Source organism: Agelaius phoeniceus, chromosome 5 (assembly GCF_051311805.1).
Source record: "Agelaius phoeniceus isolate bAgePho1 chromosome 5, bAgePho1.hap1, whole genome shotgun sequence".
NCBI classification, from domain to species: Eukaryota; Metazoa; Chordata; class Aves; order Passeriformes; family Icteridae; genus Agelaius; species Agelaius phoeniceus.
The window spans coordinates 52,079,504-52,107,169 of NC_135269.1; the positions used below are offsets into that span (position 1 = coordinate 52,079,504).

Below are 27,666 nucleotides of genomic sequence, written 5' to 3' on the forward strand. Positions count from 1 at the left end.
ACTTTTCCACTCATTTCCCCAGTGAATTCCCCATTTAGTTATAGCGTAAATGGTAAACTGGCCAAAACATTTGTGACTGCTGCTGAGGATGCACCTACGTGTGGAGCAGCCATCTGGCTGCTGCTCAGAGAGAAGTAAACCAGCAAGAGTTCTGCTACACTCTCCCTCTGTGCAGGATCTGACCTGGTTCCTTTTACTCTGTCACCAATTTTCAAGCGACTTCAAGAGCTATATCATGCTTTGAAACTGTTGAAGACATGATCAGTGTCACAGTTTTAAGAGGAGCATTCAAAATTCTGACTCCACCCAAAATACCAATGCTAGGTAACAGCATTAGGAGAAATGGACTACCTGAAGCCAGAACAAAACCTGATGCTACTGGGGGGAAAAAAAAAAAAAAAAGAAGTGCCCTCTTTTGTTTGTTTGAGACTTGCCACTGAATATAAAATCTGGACTAAAGTAATCAGACTTAAGAGAAGCAATGAAAAATTTTTCCCCAATATTACCATTGGGTGGCAGGGCCAGCTCCAGTGCCCAATTTAATTTTGGAAATGTGCAATTAAATTTATAAGAGTAATAACTCAGTGCTTTAAGAATTACACTACTAGTAATTTTGACTGTATCTCAAACCAAGGCATGAAAAATCATGAAGGTTTTCACCTCTACAGCTAGCCCACAACCAACTGCTCTGGGGAGCTTCATGATTTTGTGGTCCAACTGACATAACCAGTGAAGTTTTGTCACCAACTGCATCCTCTAGATTGCTGAATTATGTCTCTAAAAAACCAAGAAAACCAAATTTCAAAATGCCTTGATGATTGTGCCATGTTTCAATAGAAAAGGTATCCACAGTAAAGGTGTATGTGCCTTTATACCTGTCCTACATCAACCAACACCACCACAACTGTGACCTTTACAGAGCGTCAAATTTCAGTTCCAAGTTCTGAGACTGACAAATGGATCCAGAAGCGTTAGCTCTGTGTGTATGGGAAAACCAAGCCTTTCTCTAATGCTCTATGGCAAGACGATACTGAATGTTGCTTACTCGGTGCAGGCAGAAGATTCTCGGTGAAGTGGCATGTCTTATCATTGATTACAACGCAAAACCACCATCACAAGCATCTCCTGAGCTCAGGAATCATACTACGGGTGATTTTCCAAAAATTATCACAGGAGAAACCAAATAAAACCATGGTAGGTCCTGGATCTAGAAGCGTGTCACTACACAATGAAGAATTCAAGCAGATTTTCCTGGGAACGGTGGAGGTCCTAGCCTAGGGGTGTGAGAACTGCCACCACCAAACGTGATGAACCTACAAAACCGATGCTGTCACGCAGCCCAAGCCCAGCAGCTCTCGTAAGGCCTCGGCCCACCTTCGCTGGGTGCTGGATGCTGTAAAGCCCGCCCATGGCAGCAGGACTGTGCCGGGCCGTGCCACCCTTCCACAGCCCAGGGACCAGCTGTTCCCGCACAGGATCCGCGCGGAGTCCGGAGCCGCCCTGCCCCACCCTGCCCTGCCCTGTCCTGCCCTGCCCCTCCCGCTCCCGCTCCGCGGCCGCATCCCCTCGCTGGGCGCTCAGGGCCGCCCGGCCCCGGCCAGCGCCAGCTCCTCGCAGGGCGCGGCTGCCGCTCTCCGCCCCGGCCCGGCTCGGCTCGGCTCAGCTCGGCCCGGCTCAGCTCAGCTCGGCCCGGTCCGGCCCGGCCCAGCCCCGCCCGGCCCCTCCCCTGTCTGCAGCGGGTGGCGGCGGGAGAAGGGCGGCGGCGGCGCCGTCACGTGAGGCCCTGCCTGGCGCTCGGCTCCCCGCCCAGCCCCGCCGCCGCTGCCGCCGCCAGCCCGGCCCGAGCCCCGCCGCCGCCTCGCCTCGCCTCGCCTCATCTCGCCTCGGCTCCTCCGGCGCTCCCATGCCCAGCAGCGAAGCGGTGCCGCTGGGGCTGGGCGCCTGCCGCAGGTCGGGGGCGCTGGGCGGGATGCTGTCGCTGGTGGCGCGGCTGCTGGAGTGGCTGCGCTCGCTGTTCTGGAAGGAGGAGATGGAGCTCACGCTGGTGGGGCTGCAGTACTCGGGCAAGACCACGCTGCTCACCGTGCTGGCGGTACGCGGCCCCCGGCCCGGGGCAGGGCGGTGCGGAGCGGTGCCCACCGGCGGGGCAGGGCCGCGGGGTGCGGCGGGCGCGGCCGCCCGGCGGGGCTGGAGGGGCCGCCCGCCCGCCCGGGGCCGCCGCCCCGCGGCCTTTCCCCGGCAACAAGTGCGGGCTTTGCTGCTGCGGTGATGCCACCGCCTGCCATGAGGTCCCGCGGCGATGCGGTGGGATGTGGTGGGATGCGGAGGGAGACAAGGAAGAAGGGGGGCCGGGCGGGAGAGATCATGAGGCAGCTTTTGCATCGTTGCAACCTCGAGAATTTCACAGCAGGAGGCTAAGATGTGTGTGAAAGTGTTTTCAGAGGGAGGAGGAAGATGTCTTCTGGGTCTGGCTGCAAAGCGTGCCCATCTTGGAGCAGATTCGTGGGCATGGGCTCTTGCCGTGGTTCAGGTTGCCTTTCCATGATCAGTGTATCCCGGAATAATACACCGTGCATCCCTCAAGGCCGCGAGTTGTCCGTTACTGAATTCTCTCCTCCCAGCAGCTGCAGCAATACTAATGCCTCCCACAATTCCTCCATAGCTCTTCCCCAGCATTCAAGTCCGATTCCAGCATTCCGTTCCCCGTCTGGTGATGGCCTTGCAGCCTCCCTAGTGCTGACACCTACCATGACATTTTCTCTTCTGTCACCATGCTGAAATACATTTCTTGTCTTTGTTTGCTGTGCCCTCCAAACTGAATTTGGGTCTATCCCAAAGATTTGCTTTCCATCAGAGGATGGAAATATATACATATTTCCATATGTATATATATGGATATAACAAATATGTTATATTTGCTTATTACTAATCATGAAGCTTAGTGAAGCATTTCTGCAAGGTGATATCTCTTATTAGGTGTATCACAGCTTCAGCTGCTAGAAGATGAAAATTTCTAGATGTTCTTCAGTCCTTATTGTGAAAAGCTGAAAACTAAACTGGGAGGTGTATGGGTTAAAGTCAGAGATTGAGGCAATGAAATCCTGAGATATGATATTTGGTACTTGCATTTGTATATGATTATAGAATAAGGGAAAAATAAGAGAGTGTGCATTAATGTGAATGATGAAGTGGAGAGAGAGTAGGAGAAAAAGGAATGGCAAGTGTCCAGTGAAAATATGTTTTGGGTGCAATCAGCAATCAATGGAATACACCTGTAGCTGGTATTTTAGTTGGTTTGTCAGGCACGCAGGTACTCTTGCTGAGATAGGCCTTGGTGCATTTTATGCCCATTGGAAGTGTTCATTTCCCAAGGGAGGGCCTTGCTGAGGAATGGGGAAAAGGCATGACAAATTACATTGCTTCTTGCATTGTTTTCATGAACAGAGCAGAGAAGAGCACAGCAGCTCAGAGGCCTCAGTAGCTTGTGGTGCCAGACGTTGTGTGTGTAACTGTTTGTCCACTCCCTTGTACTGTACCACCAGTGGAATGGCACTGTAGGTGTTTGGGATGTTATCTTCAACACCAGAGCGCTCCTGTTACTGCAGGTCTGATTTTCCCTGCAGATGTTATTTCTTAAGAGTATTCTACAAGGCATTCATGTTTTGTGACTTAGGGAGGGTCACACATTGCAGGTTTTACAGATTTTGGATCTTCCCATCTGGAGATGACATGCCATGATAATCACCAAAGAAAGGTAGTTGGAGATTTTTGAAAAAAAAAAAAAAAATTAGGACAAGGCTAACTAATATTATACATAATAACTGTATATTTAATAACAATAAAATAATATTCATATTAGAATATTAATAATATTTTTCTGTTGAATACCGTTGATATGGCAAACAGATTTAAAACTTTATGTATGTTTGTGAATACATATCCAGAGTGTGACAATGAAAATAGCTGTTGCAAAATAGTGGCTACTTAAAATGCATGCTGCAGAGGATCAAGAAAAAACATTGGAAATGACAATTTTTTCACTTTGCAAGAGCACTCAGAGATCCTATCATGCTAAGACTGAATATATACCCTTTGAGACAGTCTCTGCTCTTCAGAGTTTGAGCCATATTTAGTCCTTAGCTACCAGTGGAAACCTTGGATAAAGTCACTGCCTTGTACTGTGGATATGCATTGATACAATGGAGTAGAATCTGGTCCATGATTGTTGATATGGCAGGGGGTAATGACACTGTTCATTATCAGCTCAATATTCAAAAACTTTTGGAGGACATTACAAACTTCTTAGCATCAGTTATTTTTCATTTGTGTCAGGAGGTAATCTGTTTTTATTGAAATATGACAATAAAGTTTTTTGCACTTCTTAAATATTCACAAAAATAGCCAATTTTAGGTCATGCAACCTTCCTTAGCAAGCACAGTAGTACAGACTTTTTACTTTATGGTGGTCAGGTCATTACAACACAGTAAACAGCTCTTGAACTAACTTGAGCAAACAATTGAACCTATTCCTGTCTTTTCTTCACTGTGTGGAAAAATAAAAATCTGTAGACATATTACTTTCTTTGTATCTGATTCCCTTCAACCAGAATGGGAAATTTTTAGAGCAAAAGACTGAAGACCAATGAAGAGCATGTTAATTCTTTACATTCTATCCCCAATACTAGAGGAGTTATGGTGGTTTGTTTTTTTTATTTATTTTTTGTCTTCCAGTTTAGTATATTACAGATGATGTATAATTTGCTGACAAAAGTAGAATTTTGACTTTCTAAAGCCTCCTGAATTAACTCAGATTTTTCAGGCATTCCTGTCCTTGAGTAAATGATGCTACATTTTCAGTGTTTATGTGTTCACATGTGTTTATACATCAGTCCTCCACAAATACAGGTACTACATATTTGTAAAAAATTATATAATTACAGAATCATTAAGATTGGAAAAGAACTGAAACAGCATCAAATCCAACATTTGACCAAACACCACCCTGTCAACTAAGCCATAGCACAAAGTGCCACATCCAGTCCATTCTTGAATGCTTCCGGGGATGGTGACTCCACCATTTTCCTGGACAGACCAGTACCTGATACACAAGAGGGTTTACTGGTTGGCTTTGTCTTACTACATCCAGCTAAAAACTTCTGTCAGTGCTGGGTATGTGCATCTGTATGAAACTGCATGGGCTTTTATTTTCACTTTATTTTTCCTACTGCTGTTGACAAGTTACTGATGCAGGGAGGAAAAAGCAAAAGATGATGAAGATGTATAGTACAGAATTTAGCAAGAAGATTCCCATAAGTAAGGTTGAACAAACAACTGATGGAAGTTTTTTCTTTCCTCAAGGATCTAATTCCAAAATCTTGTGAGACAATCATGTAATTGTCAAAAGTTACACAGCTTTTAAAGCCCCAGATTAAAAATTGTTAAGCTTTAATTGTAAATGCAAACTGGAGGCTGAGCGTATTCTCACTCCACAAACAGGAAAGAAAAGTTTCAGAACTTGTACCGATCCCAGGAATAGCCCTGGAGGGGTAGACTGAGAGATACATTGCTGTTCCAGTGCTCCTTCAAGCTCTGATACTCCATTTCTCAGATGACAGGGAACTGATAGAACATGGCTGCATCCTGCTTTGTCCATATACCCATATTTTCTTCAAAAAACCCCCCCCAAAACAACTAACAACCTAGGGCACAAGGGTTGATAGGTAAATATGGGCTGATAGATGTGGGAGGGCAGTGGCAGGCCCAGAAGGTGCTGCTTTCCTTGCTGGATGATTGGAAAACCAGGATTGCTGTGTCTGTTTCAGAGAGCACCTGGGCCTCTGTATGGACATAAGTAACATACTGCCTGTTGCTGTGTTGTGTCCAGGAGACACAATAGCTTGTTAATGCTGCATTTTCAAAAGGAAGAATGAGTGATGAGTTTCCTACTCAGATCTGAATTCTGTCTTAATCCTCAAAAGGTGTCTTCTGTAGTGTGTAGAAGTCTGTAAGATTTACATTAGTTTGATGAGAAGTGTCTCTTGTGAAAATATTTCTCAAACTGGGGGAGAAGGCAGCATTTTTGTGTTGGGGGTGTATGTTTGGGATTTATGGCACACTGAGTTGGCACCTTGTACTTTTCTGTCTCAATGGCATTCTCTTAGCTCTGCAGCAGGATTCCTTTGCTGTCACCTACGCAGAAGGAACAAGTCTGCACATAGTACTCTCAGAATGGGTAGTTCTTCACTATTTTTAAATTTGGAGTTAAACTACTGGTAACAGTAGTAAGAAACTACAGGAAAAATCATGGTGTAGCCAGTTTTATAATATTTTATCATACTGGGGGTAGGACTAGGTGACCTTTGAAGGTTTCTTTCAACTCAAATCATCCTACAATTCTGTATTTTGGCTGTGCTGCCAAAGGATCAGATAAAGAATTATCTGAAGTCTCGTGGTTTCTGGGGTGATCTTTGTTGCTGAAGAGAATAAAAGATCATTTAAAGGGACTGAGATGAACAATCTTCCATGATGCGACAATGCAGTAATTGAAGTGCTGGCCAGTGCTCTTGCTGAAAATGAATGTGATAATTTACAGTATTGTAAAATAACATTTTTTAGATTGCAAATGAGAACCTTTCTTGTACACATCAACTGTTTTATAACAAATACAATTTTGATTTTATATTCCAGTCGGGGCAGTTCACAGAAGATATGATTCCTACAGTAGGCTTCAATATGAGAAAAATAACAAAAGGCAATGTTACCATAAAGGTAGGTGTGCATGTTTGAATTGATACAGAGTGAATAAATAATAGAGTAATTTCAACTGGAAATATGAAAGACAGGAAATTTCTTTTAAGATTATAGGGTCCCTTATCTGTTTTTCTTGCTCCAGACTAACTTTTTTTTAAAGCAATAGTAATATATATCTCTGTTATATTAATCTGTGTGATTTCATTGTATTCCATGCCAGTCAGAAGCTTTGTTGCACTTTTTTGATTTAGGAAGGTCATAAACTGTGGAGATACTGAGTTAGCTGAGTTGACTCCTGGGGGTATATGTATCTTCTCTCTTCCCCTTCCCCCCTCCTCCCAACTGTAAGTAAAATCTGGAGCAACTTGACTCCTAACTTAGGTATCTCAGTGCAGAGTGTGGTTTAGCTCACATGCTAGCTATGCTGAAATAGAATATCTAGCTTAAATCAGTTATCAGAGAACCATCTCTGACAGCTCTAGAGACACATAGGCATCAAAATAGAGATAAATCACTCTGGTAGCATTAAGGCACTGCTGTTGTTTGATTATGAAGGGAGCCTGGTTGATTAATCTTGATGAAATTCACAACTTCTAGCTGAAATTAGATCAAGGGAATCTGGATTTTTGTCTTTACCTTGACTTTTCCCTCCTTTTCCATAATATGTAAGTCCTTGTCTCCCTCAGTTCTATAGTTACTCTTCCTCTGGTCTGGCATGATTCCTAAACCACTGATCAAATTCCAGAGGTGCCATGGTCAATAAAAAAGTTACTGCATTCAGCCATAGTTGATAAAAAATCCACAGGAATAGGAGTTTCCTTTGTTTTTTTTCTTTTGCACAGAAGCAATGAGGCCATGATTAATAGAGAGAAAACAGAAGGCGTAGTTGGAGGGGGGGTGTACCAATGCTGCTGCAGAATTGTCAGATGTAGAAGAAAACAGAAAAGTTGTTGATTGTTCATTAAACTAGGCAAAAATATTTTACTAGTAAGCAGTTGTCAAGATAAAGTATTTTTTGAGCCAGGATAGTTCAGAAGGAACTGACTAATAGTTTATACCAGGGTATAAATGAGCAAATGATGTTGCAAGATTAATTTATACAGAGAGGGTGTGGGTGAGTTTCTGTGGAACTGTGCCTTGTTTTACTCTTTGATCTCAACAGTAATTTTATATATAGTTGCTATTATAGGTATTTTAAGAATAAGGAGATAATGCTAACATAATTAATATGTTTATTAGTTTCAAAAACCATATTTAATTTGGAAGCCAGTCTCCATAGGACGATATCTTGACTCATTCTCACAGTCTCTCTGCTACAACAGCATTCAGTGCAAGGGGGGGGTGGAGAGGAATATGACTCTTAGGCATAGATGCTTATTTCCTTAAGAGTCTGTCAGGATAAACTACTTGTATGTCACTATTCCTGTATCTAGGTTAGAATCTTACAGGTTATTGCTAGATAAGGTTTCTAAAATTATTTTACTTAGAGAAAAATGACATAATCTTCTGATAAGTTGGTGACTCAAGAATGATGGGGCAGTGCCTCTTGCTAGAACCCTTTTATGAACAATTTGCAGCCCTGTAGCAAGAATTCACAGTAAATTTTTCTTTAGCCTTTTTATCCCAACAAAATAGGTAACCCTTCTCACAGAAATATTATGATATTCAACTGCCAGCTATTAAAATTAATGGATGAATTATTATTTTACTAAACCCATGAAGTTCTTTAAACATGACAGAAATGTTGTTTATGCTAAGCAAAGACCTGACATTGTGTCTGACCTTTTTTGAAGGTTTCAGAATCAATTAAACTTACTATAAAGTTCAGGCTGAGAAGTCAGCTGGGTCAAAAAGTCATCAGGTTAAAAATTGGCATTCTAGAAGTATTAAGATTGATCACTTTTGGAAAAGTAAGTTGCAAACCCAGCAATTAGGTGATACTAATCCTTTATCTGTTTTTTGCTCTACCTTGGGGTAGGCCACTAAGAAGGAAGTACTATGCTAGTGCAGTGTCACTGCCTGGTTTCTTTACTTCAGTTCTATCTGCAGATTCTACACAATTCCATAAGGCAGAAAGAACTGAAACCCATGGTCTTCTTTCCCTTCTTCTGATTTTGGCAGTCATTTCCAAAAGCTGGTAGATTTATTCTCATTTTTAGTCTCTAATCTTAATGTGTAAATGTATGGTCACTGGCGTGTGTGTGTATGTGTATTTATCTGAACCACACTAAAAGAAAAACACTGATTATTTACTTGAGACAAAACATTTTGTAGGAAGATGCCAGTTTCAGATGTTCTCGAACTGAAGCTAAACCTGTTTAGAAATGTAAGGCTGTCAGCTTTAACAATGAATTGTCAAATTTTGACTTATCAATATGTTTAATAACCTGTCACCTGTTACTTCCAAGAAGAGAAGGCAATAAAGGAAGGATTTTGCCACACAGTGTTTGAAATCTAAGCAGGGAGCTTTATATTTTGAGGTTGTGGTTGAGGTATTGAGGTACAGGATGATTTCTAGCATCAAAGCATTTAATATACTGCAATGTAGGGATCTGCTAGAACTATTCTATTGAAGTTCATTACAGAACTGATGGCTATATTTTTTTCCCTGAGAAAAATATCTGACTGAATTGCTTTGAGATTTTAATTCCAAACAAGTTTTTCTGTTTGGTGAGTGATTTGATTTGATTTTGATGTTTTTTCTGGATCTGCTTGGTAGCAGTCCTTTTGCTTAGGTGAGATTTACTGTTCAACAAGCTAGACAGCAATTAAAAAATTTTACTTTAGCAAGCCAAGTTTTAAGAACCTCAGAAGGCTTGAATTGTGAACTGCTGTTTAAAGTGATTGGGAATCTCCAGCCTAGCAGCCTTTGGTTTTTGCAGCAATGGTCTTAGAGCAGTCTCGGTTAAAAGGAAATAGAGCACCACAGACATGTGTATGCACAGATAATGCCACAGATTCAATTCCCTTGCTCTTGCATTGGTTTTTCTTAAAACAGCATGGCCAGGCAGATTCTGCGCTTCCCGGCCATAGTGGTCCGGAGGGAGTGGAGAGCAGGTGCTCAGGGCGCTGGGGCTGGCAGGCTGGGCTGTGGTCACCCCGGCTGTCACCGCTAGGTGCCGGTGTCCCTCCACCGCAGCCTGCACAGCCTGCCTGCCGGAGAGCAAGGCTGCGCTTCCTGCTGCTTGCACTTGGCTCTGGAGAGGCAGAGAGGCAGGAGAAGGATACCGGCTCTGTGCATTCCTCTGCCAGCTTCCTTTGTTGCAGCACTCCTGCTCTGGACAGTAGTGTTTTCAGGTCTCTATGCATCCTCACAGAAGCAGAATCCTCCTGCTATGTAATGCTTCCTCCTACTAGTTAGGATTTCTTACCTGTCACATTGTCATTTCAAATGCCATGCAGTAATACAAGCTTAGGTGTGTACTCTGAGTGTAGCTCCAGCAGTGTTTCAGCACATACTGGCTATTCTGTATGACTTGGATCACTCTGAAGAAGCTGTGCTGTGTCTGGCCTGATTTCAAGACAAAGTGATTATTTCTGTAAAAAAAGAATTTTTGCTGGATGTCCCAGTGTTTAATGGTAGTTGTCTGTAAGGAAGAGCTGTACTGGTGGTTCAAAAGGGCTGTGATCCACAGCAGGAGGCCCAGTTACTGGTGCTAAATCCTAGGGATTGTTTAGTGTGTTCATTAGTGACCTGGCTGGTGGGACAGGGTGCACCTTCCACAAGTTTGCTGGTAGTACAAAACTGGGAGGAGTGGCTGGTGCAGCAGAGGGTTCTGCTGCCATCCAGAAGGACCTTGACAGGCGAGAGAAATAGACTGGTAGGACCCTTAGGAGGTTATGGAAGCACAAGGACTTTGCTTTTGTGTTCTGTTGATCCTTCTGGAGTTGTGTTTTGTGTCTTATAAAATGGCAAATAGCCCTTGATCACTTAGAAATACTCCCTCCCATTAAAATGCCTCTGTGCTTGTTGTCAAGAGTTGAAGACACTTTGTGAACATTTTCTCTTGCAATTCTATTTCCAGTTCTTCAGTGAAAATATTATGATTATGAACATTGAAACATGCATATAGTTTTTTTCTTTTATTTGATGTGATTAAAATGCCTAAATGCCGTGTTTAAAAGTTGGGCTTTATCACCAGGGAGGAGGGAGAACAGAGTTCTTTAAAGGGCCAAGACTGATTTCAAAGAACATAGTGCTCCGAGAAATATTGCCTGCAGAAAATGTAACCACATTGCACATTTTTTTGACTCTTAAGGGTGACTATGAAGGCATTTCCAATATCTAGGATAACAATTAGTAAGTATTCTAAAGTAGTAAGATATTCTAACTTCCATATTAAGTTACATGGATGGTAGGTACTACAGGTCAGGCTGTGTAGATTTGTATATACAGGGCAATTTATTAAAAAAAATAAGCTTATTAGGTTTTTTATTCTTCTGTTTATTAGGCAAAAAAAAAAGATATTTTTGGTTGAAGATTCCAGTCTAGAATAGGTGATTGTTCAGGATTTGTCCCTCATGAGCTTAGCCAGGCACTGAGTAACCCAGCCTGAGCCAGTTGTCTGAACTTGCTGGGGAGCAGTGGGTGCTTCACCAGGTAGCTAAGGTGGGTGCAACAAAAAAAAATTTCCTGCTATTGGTGCCTTCTGAGCACTTCAGTAGTCAAAGAGAAATTTTGGTCACCTGGATTAAATGCCTAAATTTTAGGTGATTGAAGTTGTCCCATGCTTTCCAGTTGCTCCCGATTACACACTGAGTTGGCCGTGAGTGCAATGACTGCTGTGTATGTGTGAGCTCACTGGTCACATCTTAGGCTTCTCTGTGTACATTGTGGTAGTGGATGTTACTGGTGCTGCCTCATTCTGTCCAAATACTCCTCTCTGCTTAACAAATTCCTCACCTGTTTGTTTAGGTTAGGTTTTATGGCTTTTTGCATACTTCCAAGAGGAAAGATACATTTCCAAGTTCAAATATTTGCAGTGTTGGATTCATCTTGCAGGTTGAGATGTCTGCATGTAAACAGCTATATGTCTGCAGTGAGGCTTAAGCTCTTTTAATAATAGTCAGAGGAGCTGTCATCAGTGCTGTCAAGCCTAGAGCATAATTCTGTCATCCTAAACAAGATGTTATATCTGATCAGCTGAAAGGCTGTCTAGACTTTGCTGACTACTGTGAGATTGTAGGTACTGAACCCACACACTGACATCAAGATAGAAATTTGTCATTGTAATCTCTGTCCACAAGAAATCTCCTACCCAGCATATCTGAAAAAAGCCATGCAACATGACATCTAGAAAACGCTTTTCCTGCAACTTCCTCATGAACCATCAAGCCTTCCCACAATATGAGCTAATTTGAAGAAACACAGCTAGAGTGTTAATGAACCTTCTGGTAACGGAAAGCTCTCAAAAATCTTTGAACCTATTCATGTGCATTTTTGCTCAACTGCCATGATAGAGCTCTGTGCAAAAGAAAAGGATCTGCTCCTTAAACACAGCTAATAGCTACAGTCTTAAGATGGAGCCTTCGATCCTCCTGAAAGAATTGGAAAGAGATAAATCCAAAGTTTCCTCTTTTAGAAGAATTCAATGTATCTCAGGTAAGTACATGGTAAACAGTGGTTCCATCCTGGTGATCTAGTTTACAAATTAAAACATTGCACTAATTAATGACACTGTAGAGCTGCAAGTACAATAAGAATTACTACACTACAGAAGTAGATAGGAATGAATAAAACAGATTAAAATGCGGTACCAACAAGATATGTGCCTTTGAGATTGAGCCTGAGCAACAAATCCTTGAGATTTTAATCTCCTGTGAGGCAATGGTACTGTGTATCAAAAGAAACTTTCTCTCAATTTGGTCATTCTGTAATCTTTGCTGATTCTTAAAATCACAATTTTATCAATCAGAGTAAAATTACCTTTAAATATTATGAAACTTTTATTCCTGAGGGGCCAGTAAAAGCCATGGGAGGAATTTGAAGACCAGCGTCTTTTAAAAAGCAACCAGACAAAGCAAAGTTCTTGTTATAGCTAGCTGTAGGTTCAGCTGTTAAGGTTTAGTCTCCTGCCTATCCCCATTCATACCCAGAACATACTTTTTACCTGTGTATTAAATTCTGGGATGCAAAAATAGTTGATACACAAAACATGCAAGGCTCCTGCAAGAAAACTTCTTTAACACTAAGACCTCTCCCCTTTCCTTCCTGGATATCTCTTGTATTCTCACAGTTCTCTCTGTTCAGCCGTGTGCTATGAAAATGGTTTGGTGCAGCAATTTGTGTTTTGAATTAAGTAGTTAACTCTTTCTATGGCTATTCAATATAATAAAGAGTATTAGAAAGTTACTATTAAAACCATTTTGATTTCAAAGAGAAAGAAGGATTTTTTTTAATTTAATGCATTTTTTTCATATATCACATAATTATTACTATGTTGATGTAAATTTGGTTCTAAAGCTCTGTTAAAGACACCTAGTCTATATTGTGTCCTTCATGTTGTACTTTAATGAATAGTTGTAAGCCTGATTAGGGAAACTGACTGGAAATGACTTATCTTTCCATTGTTTCAAGGTGACTTTTTCTCCTAATGAGAGTAATCTTGTTCTGCAGTGCAATTTAATACTGCAAGATATGTCATCAAGCAAGGACAAACCCAGGATTTTTTATCTTCTATTATTTATTTTGTGATTAGTCCATGCTACATCATCTTGTAGATTTTCATGGCTATCAGAATTCCAAAAATCTAATCTGACTACTAGTCTGCCTTATCATCTTTCCCTTTTTTTTTTCCTCTGCTCTACCAAGAAAATAATGTAGTTTCTTTTTCAAGACATGCAGATGTGCACCAGATGGCTTTGGATAGTTTCAAGGTCTTGATGAGTTATTGGAGTAATTAGTGTTGGTGTAAGTTTTGTCACCTAACCATAATGCTGAATACTCATTACATTCAAGCTTTTAAAGTATAAAGGTTTATTTTACTAAGACCTTTGGTACAGTGCTTCAAATGTCAGTACAGATATTAATTGATACCCACTTCATGATTAGAAGCTCTTTCATGTGTAAAATTTTTTGATCTTATTCAGGGGATCAAAAAGCACTCTACATTTAGGTGATACAATAATTTTATGTTGGAAGGACTGTTAAGATATCAATCAGGGAATTATTTTTATTGGTTAATTGGGAAATACTTCTTTCTAAAATAAGAATATAAGATATTGAAAATGATATAGAAATTTATACATAAAAATTATTTACAGGCTGTGAAATTAAAAAATAGTGGACATTAATTGAAAAAGGGCTTACCCCATGGCTCTGTGAAGCCTTGCTCTTTTGTGAAAAGCTTTGTTGCCACAGAAGGCATAATTTGGATTTATAGGGTAAATGTGAGGACAACTCTTAAAAAAATTTGTTCTTTATATATTACTTCCAAATTCAGTTGCTTCTGTAATATATATGCCTCCTAGATCTGGTATACAGTATATATTGTTTTGATAGCTAAATCTGCTTAAAATAAGAAATAATTACTTCTCTTTGTCCTTGGCAGAGGAACAAATCCATTACTTTTATTTTTCAGTGTTCATCACTGTCTTAATCTGTGTGTCACTTGTAACAGGACTGTCTTTGGATGTAGCTGTAACAGATACGTTACCATGTAGCCCTGACCTGTGTGATGTGTATATGGTATCTGCTACTTTGATCTGAGAAACAGTTTTGAAACAACATACTGTCATCCACCAAAAATACCAATTGTTTTGCAAGTAAAGCAAAATACGGAACTCCTGTACAGAAAAATAGTGTGTTAATGTTTTAACAAATTTAGGAATTCCATGGGGTTGCTGGGCACTAATAGCACGTGTAAGTATTTATAGGATTTGGGCTTTTGTAATAGGATAAGCAGAATTTGAGCTTTCTTTCTTTAAGAAACATTGCTTAATCACTTCAGGCCTACCTATACTACTGTTTCCTTTTTGGTTCTGATTAATTAATCCTAAATGTGTCTGTTAAAGCACATTTGTTGAACCAGTGGGAGAACTGTGGAGGTAGTGGAGCTCCTTGGAGTGGGGAGCATCATCCCTTATGTGGATTCAGTCTGCTCTCTGACCAACTCTTTGTTTATTTACTATCTGTCTTTATTCTTTTAAAAATCTGATACCTTCTTAACTCAGGTCTCCCTAGCCACATTAAATATTAACCTGCATAACTGTTTCATACAATGATGATAGTCTTTTTTGTTTTGAGACTGTGCATTTGCAATAATTCACTTCAGTATCTAAGTAAGACTTTTCTTTCAGTGAGGGGGAAAGGGTAACATTCTCCAAAAAACATTTGGAGCTTTTAGTGTCACAGGCCTGACATACATACTCTGTGAATGTGCATGTCCTCTTCCATTAGCTAGAAGGCACCAAGAAGACCTTTTAATAAAATTTTGGAATTGGAAATGCAACCTGCATGCTGCATGTAAGAGTTAATTTATTCTGTTGGATTAGGGCTATGTAGTTAAAAAGTGTTTTGAGGCTGGAGTGTTTGTACCTTTTCAGGTGTGGGACATTGGAGGACAGCCAAGGTTTCGAAGCATGTGGGAGCGTTACTGCAGAGGAGTCAATGCAGTTGTGTAAGTTTTCTTTTGTATGTCCTTAGAAAATGTTCTTTGTAATATATATTATTGTAAAATTAGGTATTACATTATATCACACATAAAGAAAATAGATTTTTTTTTTCTGTCCACCTCCATCACATAAGAAGACCCAGTATAATAAAAGTAGTGTGTTTTGCACGTGCAGCAACCCAGACACGTAAGTAATTGCATATTCCAGGCCATTTTCCCCCCACAGGCTGTATTTAACAGCCTAAATCTGTTATCTTCCTGTATCAATATCTTCCTGTATCAATAAATGCAGGACTTACACAACTTTGGACTTTTCTAATGCTCTTGTCAATATCAACACGTTTGTCACATTTCAGATGTTTTAATGCAAATTCATGCAGTTAATGGTCAATACCATAAATAACTATATTTTGTTGCAGTTACATGGTGGATGCAGCAGACTTAGAAAAAGTAGAAGCTTCAAAGAATGAGCTTCACAGTTTGATAGATAAGCCACAATTGCATGGAATTCCAGTAAGTATTTCCCTTATTATTCTTACCTGAATGTTGACAGTGGCCTAAATCCTCCTGTGTTGGTTTCTCTGGTCTCTTAAAAATACTAGGTTATATATTGAGCACTCTTAGAAAAATTACTGTGATTTTTTTCTCATAGTACTCAACAACTTAGGAGTGCTGCTTTGTGTTTGTACATTTTCTTGTCTAAAGGTGAGAATAGATTTCAAAAATTTGTGTTTTCACGTGTTGCATTATCAGACAGTAATGACTTCCAGTCAGTCCCTTGTTGGCTGGGTTTCAGCAGTGACCCCAGTATGTTTCTGGCAGTTATCTTATGGCATGTGAGATCAATATTTCTGCAGGTTGGCAGACAGTAACATCAACTAGTGTCCTCTGCTTCCAGAGATTGTGAAGGAGCTTTTTTTATTTGTCCTTACTTTTTCTTGACTTAGTATTTCAAACTAAATTGTGTGGAAAAAATGCAAATATGCATCTGTTCTCCAGTTGGAAGTGTCAAAGAATAGTGTATTCAGCTGAAATTCTAATGAGGAATACAAAGGTGGAGACTAATGTTGTTTACTTAAATGTAATCTACCAATTTAGGAATCCATCAGGTTGTCATTGGTCTATGTTGACATCACCAAACAAGAGTTCACACCTTGATTATTAAGAAAGAAAACAGTCCCACATACAAATGAGGAAGAAATAACTCACAACTTGATGGCTATTCCTTGGCTCCTTTTTTTGTAAGCAGTAATTTGGACACTTGGCCACTACAAGTAATCAAAGTTACCTGAGGGTGAGTAGACAGTGTAAGGACTTAAAGAATGCACATGAAGTGTGTCAAAACACTGTCAAAGCCACAGAAGAAACTTCCCATAAGATAAGCCACCACAGCAGGAGCATGAGATAAGCACAGATGCCACAGCAGGCAGGAGCTAATTCCAGCCTAATGGAGCTGAAGGTTTAGTTAGCATCTAAACATGCTGCCTGTCTGGATGTTGCCACCATGGCAAACCATGGGAAAGGAAGTGTTTTACACATGCCATCAGGTATGGGAATGGCATCTACACCCATGGATACCTGAGACTTGGTCTGTATAAAAATGGTACCTTCAGCATGCAGTCAGCCTCCCTCTCTCTCTCTCTCCTTTCCTCCCACTATTCTCAAATGAGAGTTTTTCAAGTGATTCACCATCTTTTTTATAAGGTTTGCTCTTTTTGTTGTGATTTTGTATGTTAATTATCTATTGAAAAAATCCTGCAGAAATCTACAGTTATGCTGCTCATGGGGAGTGACATTGCCTGTCCTTTGCACTCTCTTTGCTTGCTCTTTTGCTTCTCACTTTTCCTTACTGAAATGATTGGTCTCTTATATCTTCAGTAGTATTTAATTAAGTTCCTTGCCTCTTATATGTTATAATATCACATTCCAAATCCCCAGCCTGACCCACAAAGTAATTTCCAAGGCACAGTGATGTATTTTTTACTTACTTTTATTTCATATGTAGTAATTAGTATTGAACTTCCTTCAATTTATTGTGCTCAGGAACTGGCACTGTAGATTTTAGAGCAACTTTATTAATCTGGACTCTAAATTACTGCAAGTAATGACTTTAATATGTTCCAGATTCATGGGATATAATGGGACAGTCTTAGAATTGTAGCACATCTGGAAAATAATAAAATGCAACCATAACTAGAAATACCTTCCATTGCTTACTTTATCTTAGAATGTGCTCAACCCATTTATCTGACCTTCATTTATACTTGAAGCCTTAAACAGGAACTCTGAAGTTCCAGCATCTATTCAGTAAATTTTCTGTATTTCATGGACTTAATTCCCAGTGTCTGCCTTCAGATTTCAACCATGGATGCTCAAATTGGACATAGGGGTGGCTGGTGCCCAGGTGATACTTGGCTTGTAGGCTGAGCTGTTCAGTGCATCAGTGTTAAGAGACAAGAGAGGAAAAAAACATAGAAAGAATTTTTTCTGGGTCTTTAGGACCAGCCTCTGCTGCTGAGGCCCTACTTTTGATTAACATCAGTCTGTCCTCTGAATTAAATATCCTTTGGTGGCTTGAGTGCACCTGATGCATGCTGGCTTCCAAATTTCTTTGCATTTAATCTGATACCATCCTGTAATGCCACCCAGTATGGAGTGATTCACTTCCAGAGAGACTTTTGATACTAACACACCCAGAAATAATTCAATCCAGTTTTCAGAGGGTATACATCCAGCATCTGGTCCTGACTAGGTGCAGGATTTCCATGATGTTCCCACAGTCATTGATAATTTTGAATATATCCTCCATTTTAAATAGCTGCAAGATCCAGAATAATGCCAACAAAAAGTTACAGACCAAAAGAAACTTTTGTTGCCCCTGGATTTAATAGGTATATGAATTATTTCTTTCAGGTGTTAGTTCTTGGAAATAAACGAGACCTCCCAGGTGCACTGGATGAGAAGCAGTTAATTGAGAAATTGTAAGTAGCTGGCTTTTGTAAAAAGCTGAGACACTTTGAAGTTTGATATGTAAGTCAAAATTATTGGTAGTCTGTGACAATAGCTGGCTATAAAAGATGCTATTTTGCATGCTCAGATATTCCTCTTCGAGCTCTGCTGGCGCCTGATGTAGTGATCTAGGCTGATAACTGACCACAGTAGATTTGAATCTCTCTTGATTGTTGTTTGGTTGTGTGAAGTTATTTCAGATAATCCTGTGTTCCCATCACTGAGGAAAGAACTGCTAGGGATACTGAAAGGGTCATTTTGACTTCTTGCAGTACAATGCAGTGTCAGTTTAATGCCTGAATGGCATTAGAACAGAGCCATATCAATCTTGTTATGGTAAATTTAAGCAAGTCAGGTATTTTTGCCAAATATCCAAAGCATAACTTAGGGATTACTGAAAGTAACAAATTGATGCATAGTAAATGTAATTGTAAAGAAAATATACTATTTTGTAAAAATGACCAGTATAGTACTAATTCTGTAAAATTGGATTCCCACGTCACATAATTTTAATTAGTGTGAAAGTGAAGTTTTGCTGTAGTAAGGATGGTCCAAAGACTGGGCTACTAAACTGGGGCTCTTAGAATGGCTGAGGTTGGAAGGAACCTTGAAGTCATCTACCTCTGCTCAAGCAGAGACTTTTGCCCATTGGAGCTGCTTGCTCTGTACCATGTCCAGACAGCTTTTGAACATCTCCAAGGATGGAGACTTTGCAGCCTCTCTGGGCAGCCTTTGCTAGTGCTTGGTCACTCTCAGAGCTAAAAAGTGTTTCTGTGCGTTCAGAGAGAGCTTCCTGTGTTTCAATTTGTGGCCATTGCCTCTTGTCACATCACTGGGCTCCATCTTCTTTACAGGCTCCCTTCAGATTTTTGTACACATTAATAAGAAGTTCTCTAAGCCTTTTCTTCTCTAGGCTAAACAGTCCCAGCTCTTCAGTCTTTCTCTTAGTATGTGAGTTGCTCATTAGTTTAGTTGTCCTTTGTTGGGCCCTGTTCCATAGATTCATATCCCTCTTGTACTGATGGTCCACAGCTGGTCAGGTACAGCCTTCCTGGTGCTGAGTAAAAGGGAAGGTTCACCTCCCTTCAGCCTGCTGGCAGCACTCCTAGTGCACCCCAGAATACCATTAGCATTTTTACCACACTGCTTGATGGTGTTCAACCTGGGGACCCACCAAGGCTCCCAGGTCCTTTCCTGCAAAGCTGCTTTTCCAGACAGTTGGCATTTCACCTGTCCTGGTGCCTGGGGTTGTTTCTCCCCTGGTGCAGGACTTTGCAGTTTCCTTTGTTGCACTTCATGAGGTCCCCTGCCAGCTCTTTTCTCCAGCTTGTGGAGGTCCCTCTGGGGGGCAGCACGACCCTCTGGTGTATCAGCCACTCCTCCCAGTTATCTGTCATCAGCAAATTTGTCCTTTGCCCCATCATTTGCAACAAATGAAGTTGTAGAACAGAATTGAACCAGTATTGGTTCTGGTGTACACCGGTAGTCACTGGGTTCCACCTTGCCTTCATGCCACTGATCACCCCAGTGTTCAGCCAGTCTTCAGTCTACCTCACCATCTGTGCATCCAACCCATACTTCCTCACCTTGTCTGTGGGGATATTATGGAAGGCACTGTCAAAGCCTTAATCAAGCCAAGGTGCACAATATCTGTTGCTCTCCTGTCATCTACCAAACTGTAGATTTCATTGTAGAAGGTTATTGAGTGGATCAAACGTTATTTCCCTTGTGTGAATTCCTGGTCACCTTCTTGTCTGTCACATGCCTGGGAACAGTTTGGATTATTTGCATTATCACCTTCCCAGAATCAAGGTGGGGCTGACTGTCATGTACTTCTCCGGGTCCCCCTTTTTCTGAAGAGTGGCATTTGCCTTCCTGTGCTCTTAGGCACCTTTCCCAGGTGACATGGTTGCTCAAAGTGGCCTCACAATGACAACAGCCAGTTCCTTTATCACTTGCAGGTGCTTCCCACCAGGGCTGATGGACTTCTCCATGTCAAGTCTGCTTATTTATTCCCTGGTTAGATCATTTTCCATCAGGGGAACAACTTGTTTGCTCTGACTCGTGATCTCTGGGGTTTCTGAAGGCTAATCTTGTTAGCAAAGACAGCATTTTCATGTCCTCTGTAACCAGGTCCCCTGTCTCATTGAGCAGTGGGTGCACTTTTTCTCCTGTCTTCCACTTGTCACTCTCTAGTTTTCTTTGATATCCCTCATGAGATCCAACTTCAGCTTTGGCTGACCTGCTGGTGTCTCTGCATTCTTGGACAATGTTGCTGTATTCCTCCCAGGTTACCTGTCTCTGCTCCGACCTTCTCTCTGCTTCCTTTTAATTACCACGTTTAGGAACTTATTGTTCATCCACTTGATGTCTTTTGGCTTTTTTCCCAGGCTAGTTAGGATAGGTTATTCTTAAATTTGGAGAGGAACTTTGGATATTAGCTGGCTTTCTTTAGCCCTTCCTTGCTACAGGGCCTAACTGCATGGGACTTTCCCAAGCAGATCCCTGAAGAGGCCAGGTCTGCTCTCCTGAAGTCCAGGGAGGTCCCTCTTTAGTTCTCTGCTTTGCTACTCTTGTGTGGTCTTCAGACTTCTCAGTGCCTTCACTTCCCACCTGTTCAGGAAAATTTTTTGTGCATGTCTGTGTCACTTGTGTGAGGATAAATAAATGAAAAAATAAGAAAGTGTTCAGAAGCTCTGAGGGGAGTTGGAGAATTCCCAGAAAGAAGTTGATTAAGAATCAGTTTCTTCCTAAATGCAGAGGCATCCTTTCAGTAGGAGTCAGATGTGATATATTAAGTATCATATAGTAAACATCCTAAAGATAAATGGTGTGATCATTTGAGCACTAATACTTTATTATGATTTACTGGAGAAAAAAACTCTGAATTCTTAGTGAAAGATGAATGATAAGACACGGGTAATACTTGGTTGCATAACAAGATATAAAAATAAAAATAATAAAATGTTATTTTTGGCTTATGAATTTCTGTGGTTTTATTTCTCACTATTACACTGACCTAATGAGAAATTCAAATTTTTGTGAAATGACTTTATAAACTTTTAATCCTTATAGTTTAAGAAATGTGTAGTTTTCTATGTTCAGTGGCATATTTTAAGAATTTAACATCTGAGAATAGAATTGAATCCACTGATTAAAAAGCAGAAAACATATAATTTAATGGAAATATCTGTTCTCAGTGTTTATGGGGTTATAACAGCACTTACTGTTTTCATTTCTGTAGAAACCTTTCAGCTATTCAAGACAGAGAAATCTGTTGCTATTCTATTTCCTGTAAAGAGAAGGATAACATAGGTAAGCTTCTTCTAGTGTCATCAGTGTATGATGGGTTTGTACTTTGGATCAGATCAGGTTTGAACATCTACCTCCATTATATTATTGGAGGTCTCAATAGATCTCAATTTACATTGAAAGATATTTGGCAAATATTATAGGCCACTGTATTTGTTTCAACATAGAATTATGTTTAATTAAGAAAAACCTTGTAGAAATATTTAGGTCCATGAGAAGTTAATTTGACAGAGACCATGGAAAAGTGTATTTAAAGCCTGGAGTAATTGAATCCTTTACAAGAAACCTGTGTTACTTTTGAAGAAACAGTAGCTTTCTATGAAGGCCTTCCACTTATTAGGTGATCCTAAAAAAACTGTTGGGGATTTACTCCACACATGGTTTTATTTGGTAAGCAGGTTTTATGAGCATGTGGCTGTTCCTCAAACTGAGGGATGGGTGCTTTTTCCAAGAGGAAATGCAATGAGTGTATCCTGTCATCAGTGAAGATCTATCTCCCTGTCTTCCATCTGCCTTTGCTTTTTGCCTTTTCCTCTCTCCCCTATCTTCCACTTTCCTGTCCCTTTGCTCTGTCATTTTCTCCCATTCCCTTCCCTCCACAGGGCAGGAGGAAGGGATGGAGCACAGGCTGAGCTAGCAGCAGCAGTAATTGTCTGGGGCTGTGCTACCTCTGTGCCACCCTTCTCTGCATGCTGCTGAAACAAGTGGTGCTGGGTGGGATGGGATCCATAGCTGCTATGTGAGGAAACCAGACTTGATAGAAGAGCTGGGCAGCTCTGTAGGGCTCAGCTGAGTGAGGAACTGTGAGAGTGGGAATGGGAAGAAAGCCACTTTCTCTCAGCTGCAGGGGAAATTTCCATCCTCCACAGAGAGAACCAGGTAATGGAGATGGTGAGGAGACTGTACTGTGGCACCTGGACTTCATTGAGCTGGGGGAGAGTTCAGCTGTGTGCAGAGATGTGTTAGGCAGGAGGGCCTCTCCTGCAGCTGGTGTAGATGACTTGGGTGTGTTAGTTAGAAGGAGAGCAGACACATGTTGGCTGCAGCTTGGGGAGCAGCTGTTATCTCTGAGTGAGGAAGATTAGAGTTCAGGAGATAAGGACTGTAGAAGACAACACTGGATAATCTCAGTAGTTGAAGTACAGTGAATTTGATAGAGGTTTTTGAAATGCTGTGCTTGATCCTTATCAAATTGGTAGGGCTGCAATGGAGGTTCTTAAAAGTGGGATTGTGACTGGAAACTAGTAAAACCAGCTTAATTTCTGAAATACTAATGGAGAAAATAGATTTTGATCCTAGTCTGTTTATCTGGATGTCCTGGAGGAGAAAAGCACGCAACAAAAAGCATCCTAAAATTTGCATGAAAGAATGATCATTAATGCAGAACAGTATAGATCCCTTACTTGTGGAAGTTCTGGGAGTAGTGATGAAAAAATCCTGAGACTTGGTCAGGTATCTTCCAGTGTAATATTGTGCCTAGAAAGACTAGATAGGTTCTTGAATATTTGCAAAAAACAAAATAAAGAATGGGAGCACACTGCGTGTACCATTTCAGATTGTGGGCATTGCTGGAGCACCATATGCCATATTTTGAGGAAGACCTTGAAAAAAGAGGTTGGGTGAGAAGCTAGGGACACCAAAGGGCTGGAAAGTACCATTTATAAAGAAAGACTGTTATAGTAGCTCATTAAAGTGATGAAACTACTAGTCTGTTAAGGAGAAGACTGGCAGCTGTCTTCTTCCTCTGTGTCCTTGGCTGATGCCAGCACAGTTGAATGAGATGATACTGGTTTTTCAGCGTGAACTGCAGCCTAGTTAACTGGTCTCATCAGGAGGTGTAGGTGTAAGGCTGCTAGTTACTGTGTCCTGAGAGACTGTGGAAGATAATTATATAGTTATTAGCTTTGATATAAGTGCAGTGGGTTGCTTTTTTCTGCAGTCTCAGAGCCTAAGCTGGTTTGCAAGGATATTCATGGAGTGCTGTCTTGAACTTAAGACAAATATGGCAACAAATTTCAATTTGAGGGCTAGAGCTGCTGCTGCCTCCTGACATCCTTCCTGCCTTCCTGACAGATGTTACTGCCTTGAGGCAAAAAAATCTAATCTGCTCATGAATCAGTTTGTGAACTGCTGCAGTTTTCAGCTCAATGCCTTGGATTGCATCAGGAGGGGTGCCAATTTCAGCTATCAAATTTTAGTCCAATGTTGCATGTCTTTCAGAGACCTTGGACTCCTACAACCTATCTAAATAGCTTCTTAATATATTGTCAGATGTTTGCCCTTCTCATTCCTTCTGTTTGTGTATTTGCCTTTGTTCTCACTTAGCATTCCATTCTAGTCTGGATTTTACAGTTTGTTTTATGGTCATCTTAAATCTTTGCTTTTTCAACAGTTCCTTATCTATCTATGGCTTAGAGAACTTGATGTCAGTCATTGTATTTCAAGAATACAAAATGCACATGATTTAAAAACATACAAAAATAACCAGAAAAGGACCACCTGGAGATTGATGTTCTGAACTTCAATTATGTGTGAATGAGAACCTGTGGGTTTCTGGGTTTTGTTTGGTTGGGGTTTTTGTATTTGTATTAACCTGCTGGTGTTCTGTTGTGCTTCTACAGTCTGCAAACAGGCTGTTGAGTTTTTAATTTTGTTTCATCTATCCTGACAGACATAACATTACAATGGCTTATTCAGCACTCCAAATCAAGAAACTGTTGAAGAAACTTTTGCTGAAGATAACTCTTCCCCAATCACTTTGATTCCTATCACCTATACACACTGAAAAGATAAGGAATGCAACTGTCTACTACCAGGACTCACTGTGGTCATATTTGTTAACAGAAGTAATCTGACTTGCTGACTTGTAACTTGTCTGTCTGGTTTCATTTTTTTTTTTTTTTTTTTTGAATCCAGATATTTGTCTGCCTAGGTGAAATTCCTGAACGCCTTAATACAAGACTGGAAGAAATCAATAATTTTTTGAGCTGAAATGTTTTGAGTTTATGCATGCAAATTGTCAAATACATAGTACTTTTTTTCTAATTTGAAACTTAATAAATTGTGCAGTGGAAACAAATGACTGGTTTTTTTGAATGTAGCATATAATTATTCACACAGAATTTCTTCCCTCTGAACACATGTAGTTAAGTACATTCAATCAATTAAATCAATTAATCAATTAGAACTATAATTAAGAGCTTCTTATTTGAACAAAATGCTGATATTCAGAACACTTTCACATACTCTGGAGAAAAGTTATTTACAAAGTTATGTATCTGTAGTTAATTAGTTTTTCCAGTCACTAATGTGAATTATTCATATGAATATTCTTTTGGAATTGAAAAATAAAATATTCTAGACAATCTTGTCCTTCTTTATTGGGAAAGGAAGGAGTCTGGAATTGTAGTGGGTATTTTTCTTTTTTAAACAGAGAGGGAAATAGCTGGTGAGATCATGTACATCTTCTCTGACATTAATAACCCCCAAAATTCATGGATTTCCTAAGCATTGTTACTGTAAATGAAATGGTGTTTATGGACTACTCTGTCCATTCCTCAATCTTTAGAATTTTCAAGTATACAACATAAAATAGCTGGGATCTGAAGTAGGATTAGTCCTTTGGAAACAGATTAAAGAAGCAATTAACTTTTTAAATTTTGATGCTTCACAAGCATCTTACAGATACCTTCTTCCAAGTACTTTACTTAAAATGCACTCTGATGGGAACTTTTCTGTGAATATGGAAATTCTATTTACATATGGAAATTTCATCTCAAGAAACAGTAGACACACTCAGTGGCCAAGTGTTTCAAGGACACTTGCAGATCTAAGAGGGAGAAGTTCAGGCATGGTTTTCTAAAGATGCTGTAAATCAATCGATTGCTGTAGTATTGAAAGGGCTATAAGTTATGTATGCAGTTCTTGCACTTCATGAACTATAGAAATAGCAACTTTTTTCTCACTTCTATTTGAGAATGCTTTTAGGCTAGTGGCTCTGATAAGCTGCTAAGAACTTACAGCACAGACTTGATAAAATCTTTCTTGAGTGTTACAGGAATGCTACTGCAGACATGGTAAACGTTATGGCTCTTGCTGATAATATCTGCAGTCTCACCTGTAGGACTGTGGCTACTGGGGCTCATTGTTCTGTGGTAACATGAAAATAATGTGGCCAAGTGCTGAGTGCTCAGTACATAAATAAGTGGTGGATGCTTCTGAAGGGATGGTGCATATGACCTTCCAAAACCTGACATGTAATCCATCTAGTGATAATTTGCATGATGAAAAAACAGCACTCGGTGGCAAAGGTGGTGAATTTCAAATGCTCTTGTTGCTCATGGACTTTTGAAGGAGTAGAGCCATTGTAAAATACAATGGAATTGTACTCACTATGCATACAACACATGAGAAGAGCTACTTCTGCACCAGTGGTCTCAATATCATCCCTTTATCATGATTTTTGGCAGTAGTGCCTCATCCTTCAGAACAATCATCCTGGCATGGAAAGTCATGCTTCTGGCATAAGAGCTCCCCCTCACTGAATCACTCTTTATTCTGAACTTCTCTCACCCCTTGCTGCAGAAGGCTTGTGGGAGTGGACGCAATTTCTTTGCAAGTTTATTGCAGTTGGTATAAAAGCAGTGCTGGCTCCTGTCCTTCCCTTGCTTTGCTCAGTGTAATATTTCCTTGGGAGGTGACCAGTGAAGTAACCTTCCTCTGTGTGGTGCCATCAAGTACCAGTGCAACCTAAGAACAGCCCGTGGAGGGAGGAGGTCAGGTTCCAGATTAGCCAAATGAATCTTTGGAAAAAGAGGTGAAAATTAGCAATTTTTAAATTAAAATTATCCCATTATGCATCATATGCTGATTTTTTTCGTCATTTCTCCTACTGTGTGACCTTGTATCCATACCTTAGGCAAATCAGCACAGGCACTGGTCTCACTGTTCCCATTTCCAACAGCCTGTCTGTTTTTCAACAATTTGTCTTCAAGTAATTTTTCAGAATGTGCTTAGCTGAAGGTGTGTTTACTGTCACATCCAATAGCTTTATGGGGAAGATGAATTGTCAATGACTGACAGCTATGGCATCTTATTTCTGAGACTGTATTGCTGGGAAGGGTTACAGAGATCGAAACCACCAGAGAGATCATTGCACCAAAATTGTTTGGAGAGGTCACAAACATGCCAGCCAGGGAGCCTCTGTGCAGGCAGTGTCCCCTTGCTCAGGCAGCAATACATAATGTGGTGCATGGATCCACACTTGGTGTTTCAGAAACAGAGACAAGAGACACTGCTTCCTGCTTCTCAGCACTCTGAGAAGGTGACTGACTGAGAGACAGAGCATCAGAAGCTGCTGTTGTGCTCTGGTTCTGCCTGGGAGGTGGTGAGTACCCTACTGTGCCCACCCAGCATGTGTGGTGCTGGTACTCTGATCTACATGCACAAAATCCTCCAGGCTCTGGGAAGAGAGCAGTGCTGGGGGATGTGGACTGACCTTCAGTTTAGGCACAGCTAGAAATCCCTCACCCTACAAGGTCAAGAACCCTAAAGTATTACAAATGTAACAGTGATACAGACGAGTTCCACTTCCTTTTTTTCCTTCTCCAAGCGTAGGAACAGTTCTGTCACCCAGGGTTATAAAGGACCACCAGGTGCCAACCATCTGTTTAACTTCCAGCATATTTTTTTTTTATTTATGAATTTTTTTTCCTGCTAGCGATGTAATTTCCCCCATATTTCTTCTCCACTTGCATTGTGTATTGTAGGAGGCAATCATGAACATAAAATTTTAGTTAAATGATATTAAAAAAAAACCCCAAAGTCAAGTTTTTAAAAAATGCACTATAAAACTTCTACATTTATTGCAGGGAGCAGTGACACATACATAATTTGTTCCTGAATAAGCTATTTTGTAAGATGCTGTTTTTTCAGTCACCTGAGCAGCATGTTAAATTGAATGCCTCTGTTCTTGCTTTAGGAC

The 27,666-nt window shown here is 40.5% G+C and overlaps 1 protein-coding gene across 1 annotated transcript; it reads left to right on the forward strand.

The window, feature by feature from the left end:
- Positions 1-1,401: 1,401 nt before the first annotated feature.
- Positions 1,402-25,048, forward strand: LOC129119636 (uncharacterized). Its single transcript, XM_054631762.2, has 7 exons — positions 1,402-2,092; positions 6,688-6,768; positions 15,295-15,368; positions 15,782-15,875; positions 18,276-18,343; positions 21,616-21,686; positions 24,355-25,048. The coding sequence occupies exons 1-7, from the start codon at positions 1,409-1,411 to the stop codon at positions 24,402-24,404; spliced, it is 1,122 nt and encodes a 373-aa protein (XP_054487737.2). The 5' UTR covers positions 1,402-1,408; the 3' UTR covers positions 24,405-25,048.
- Positions 25,049-27,666: the final 2,618 nt, after the last annotated feature.

Bases quoted from the DNA above. Each gene is read 5' to 3' on its own strand.
- LOC129119636 (XM_054631762.2), top strand. From the start codon at position 1,409: ATGGCAGCAGGACTGTGCCGGGCCGTGCCACCCTTCCACAGCCCAGGG. The intron at 2,093-6,687 runs GTACGCGGCCCC...TTTATATTCCAG, and splicing joins CGCTGCTCACCGTGCTGGCG to TCGGGGCAGTTCACAGAAGA. The intron at 15,369-15,781 runs GTAAGTTTTCTT...ATTTTGTTGCAG, and splicing joins AGAGGAGTCAATGCAGTTGT to TTACATGGTGGATGCAGCAG.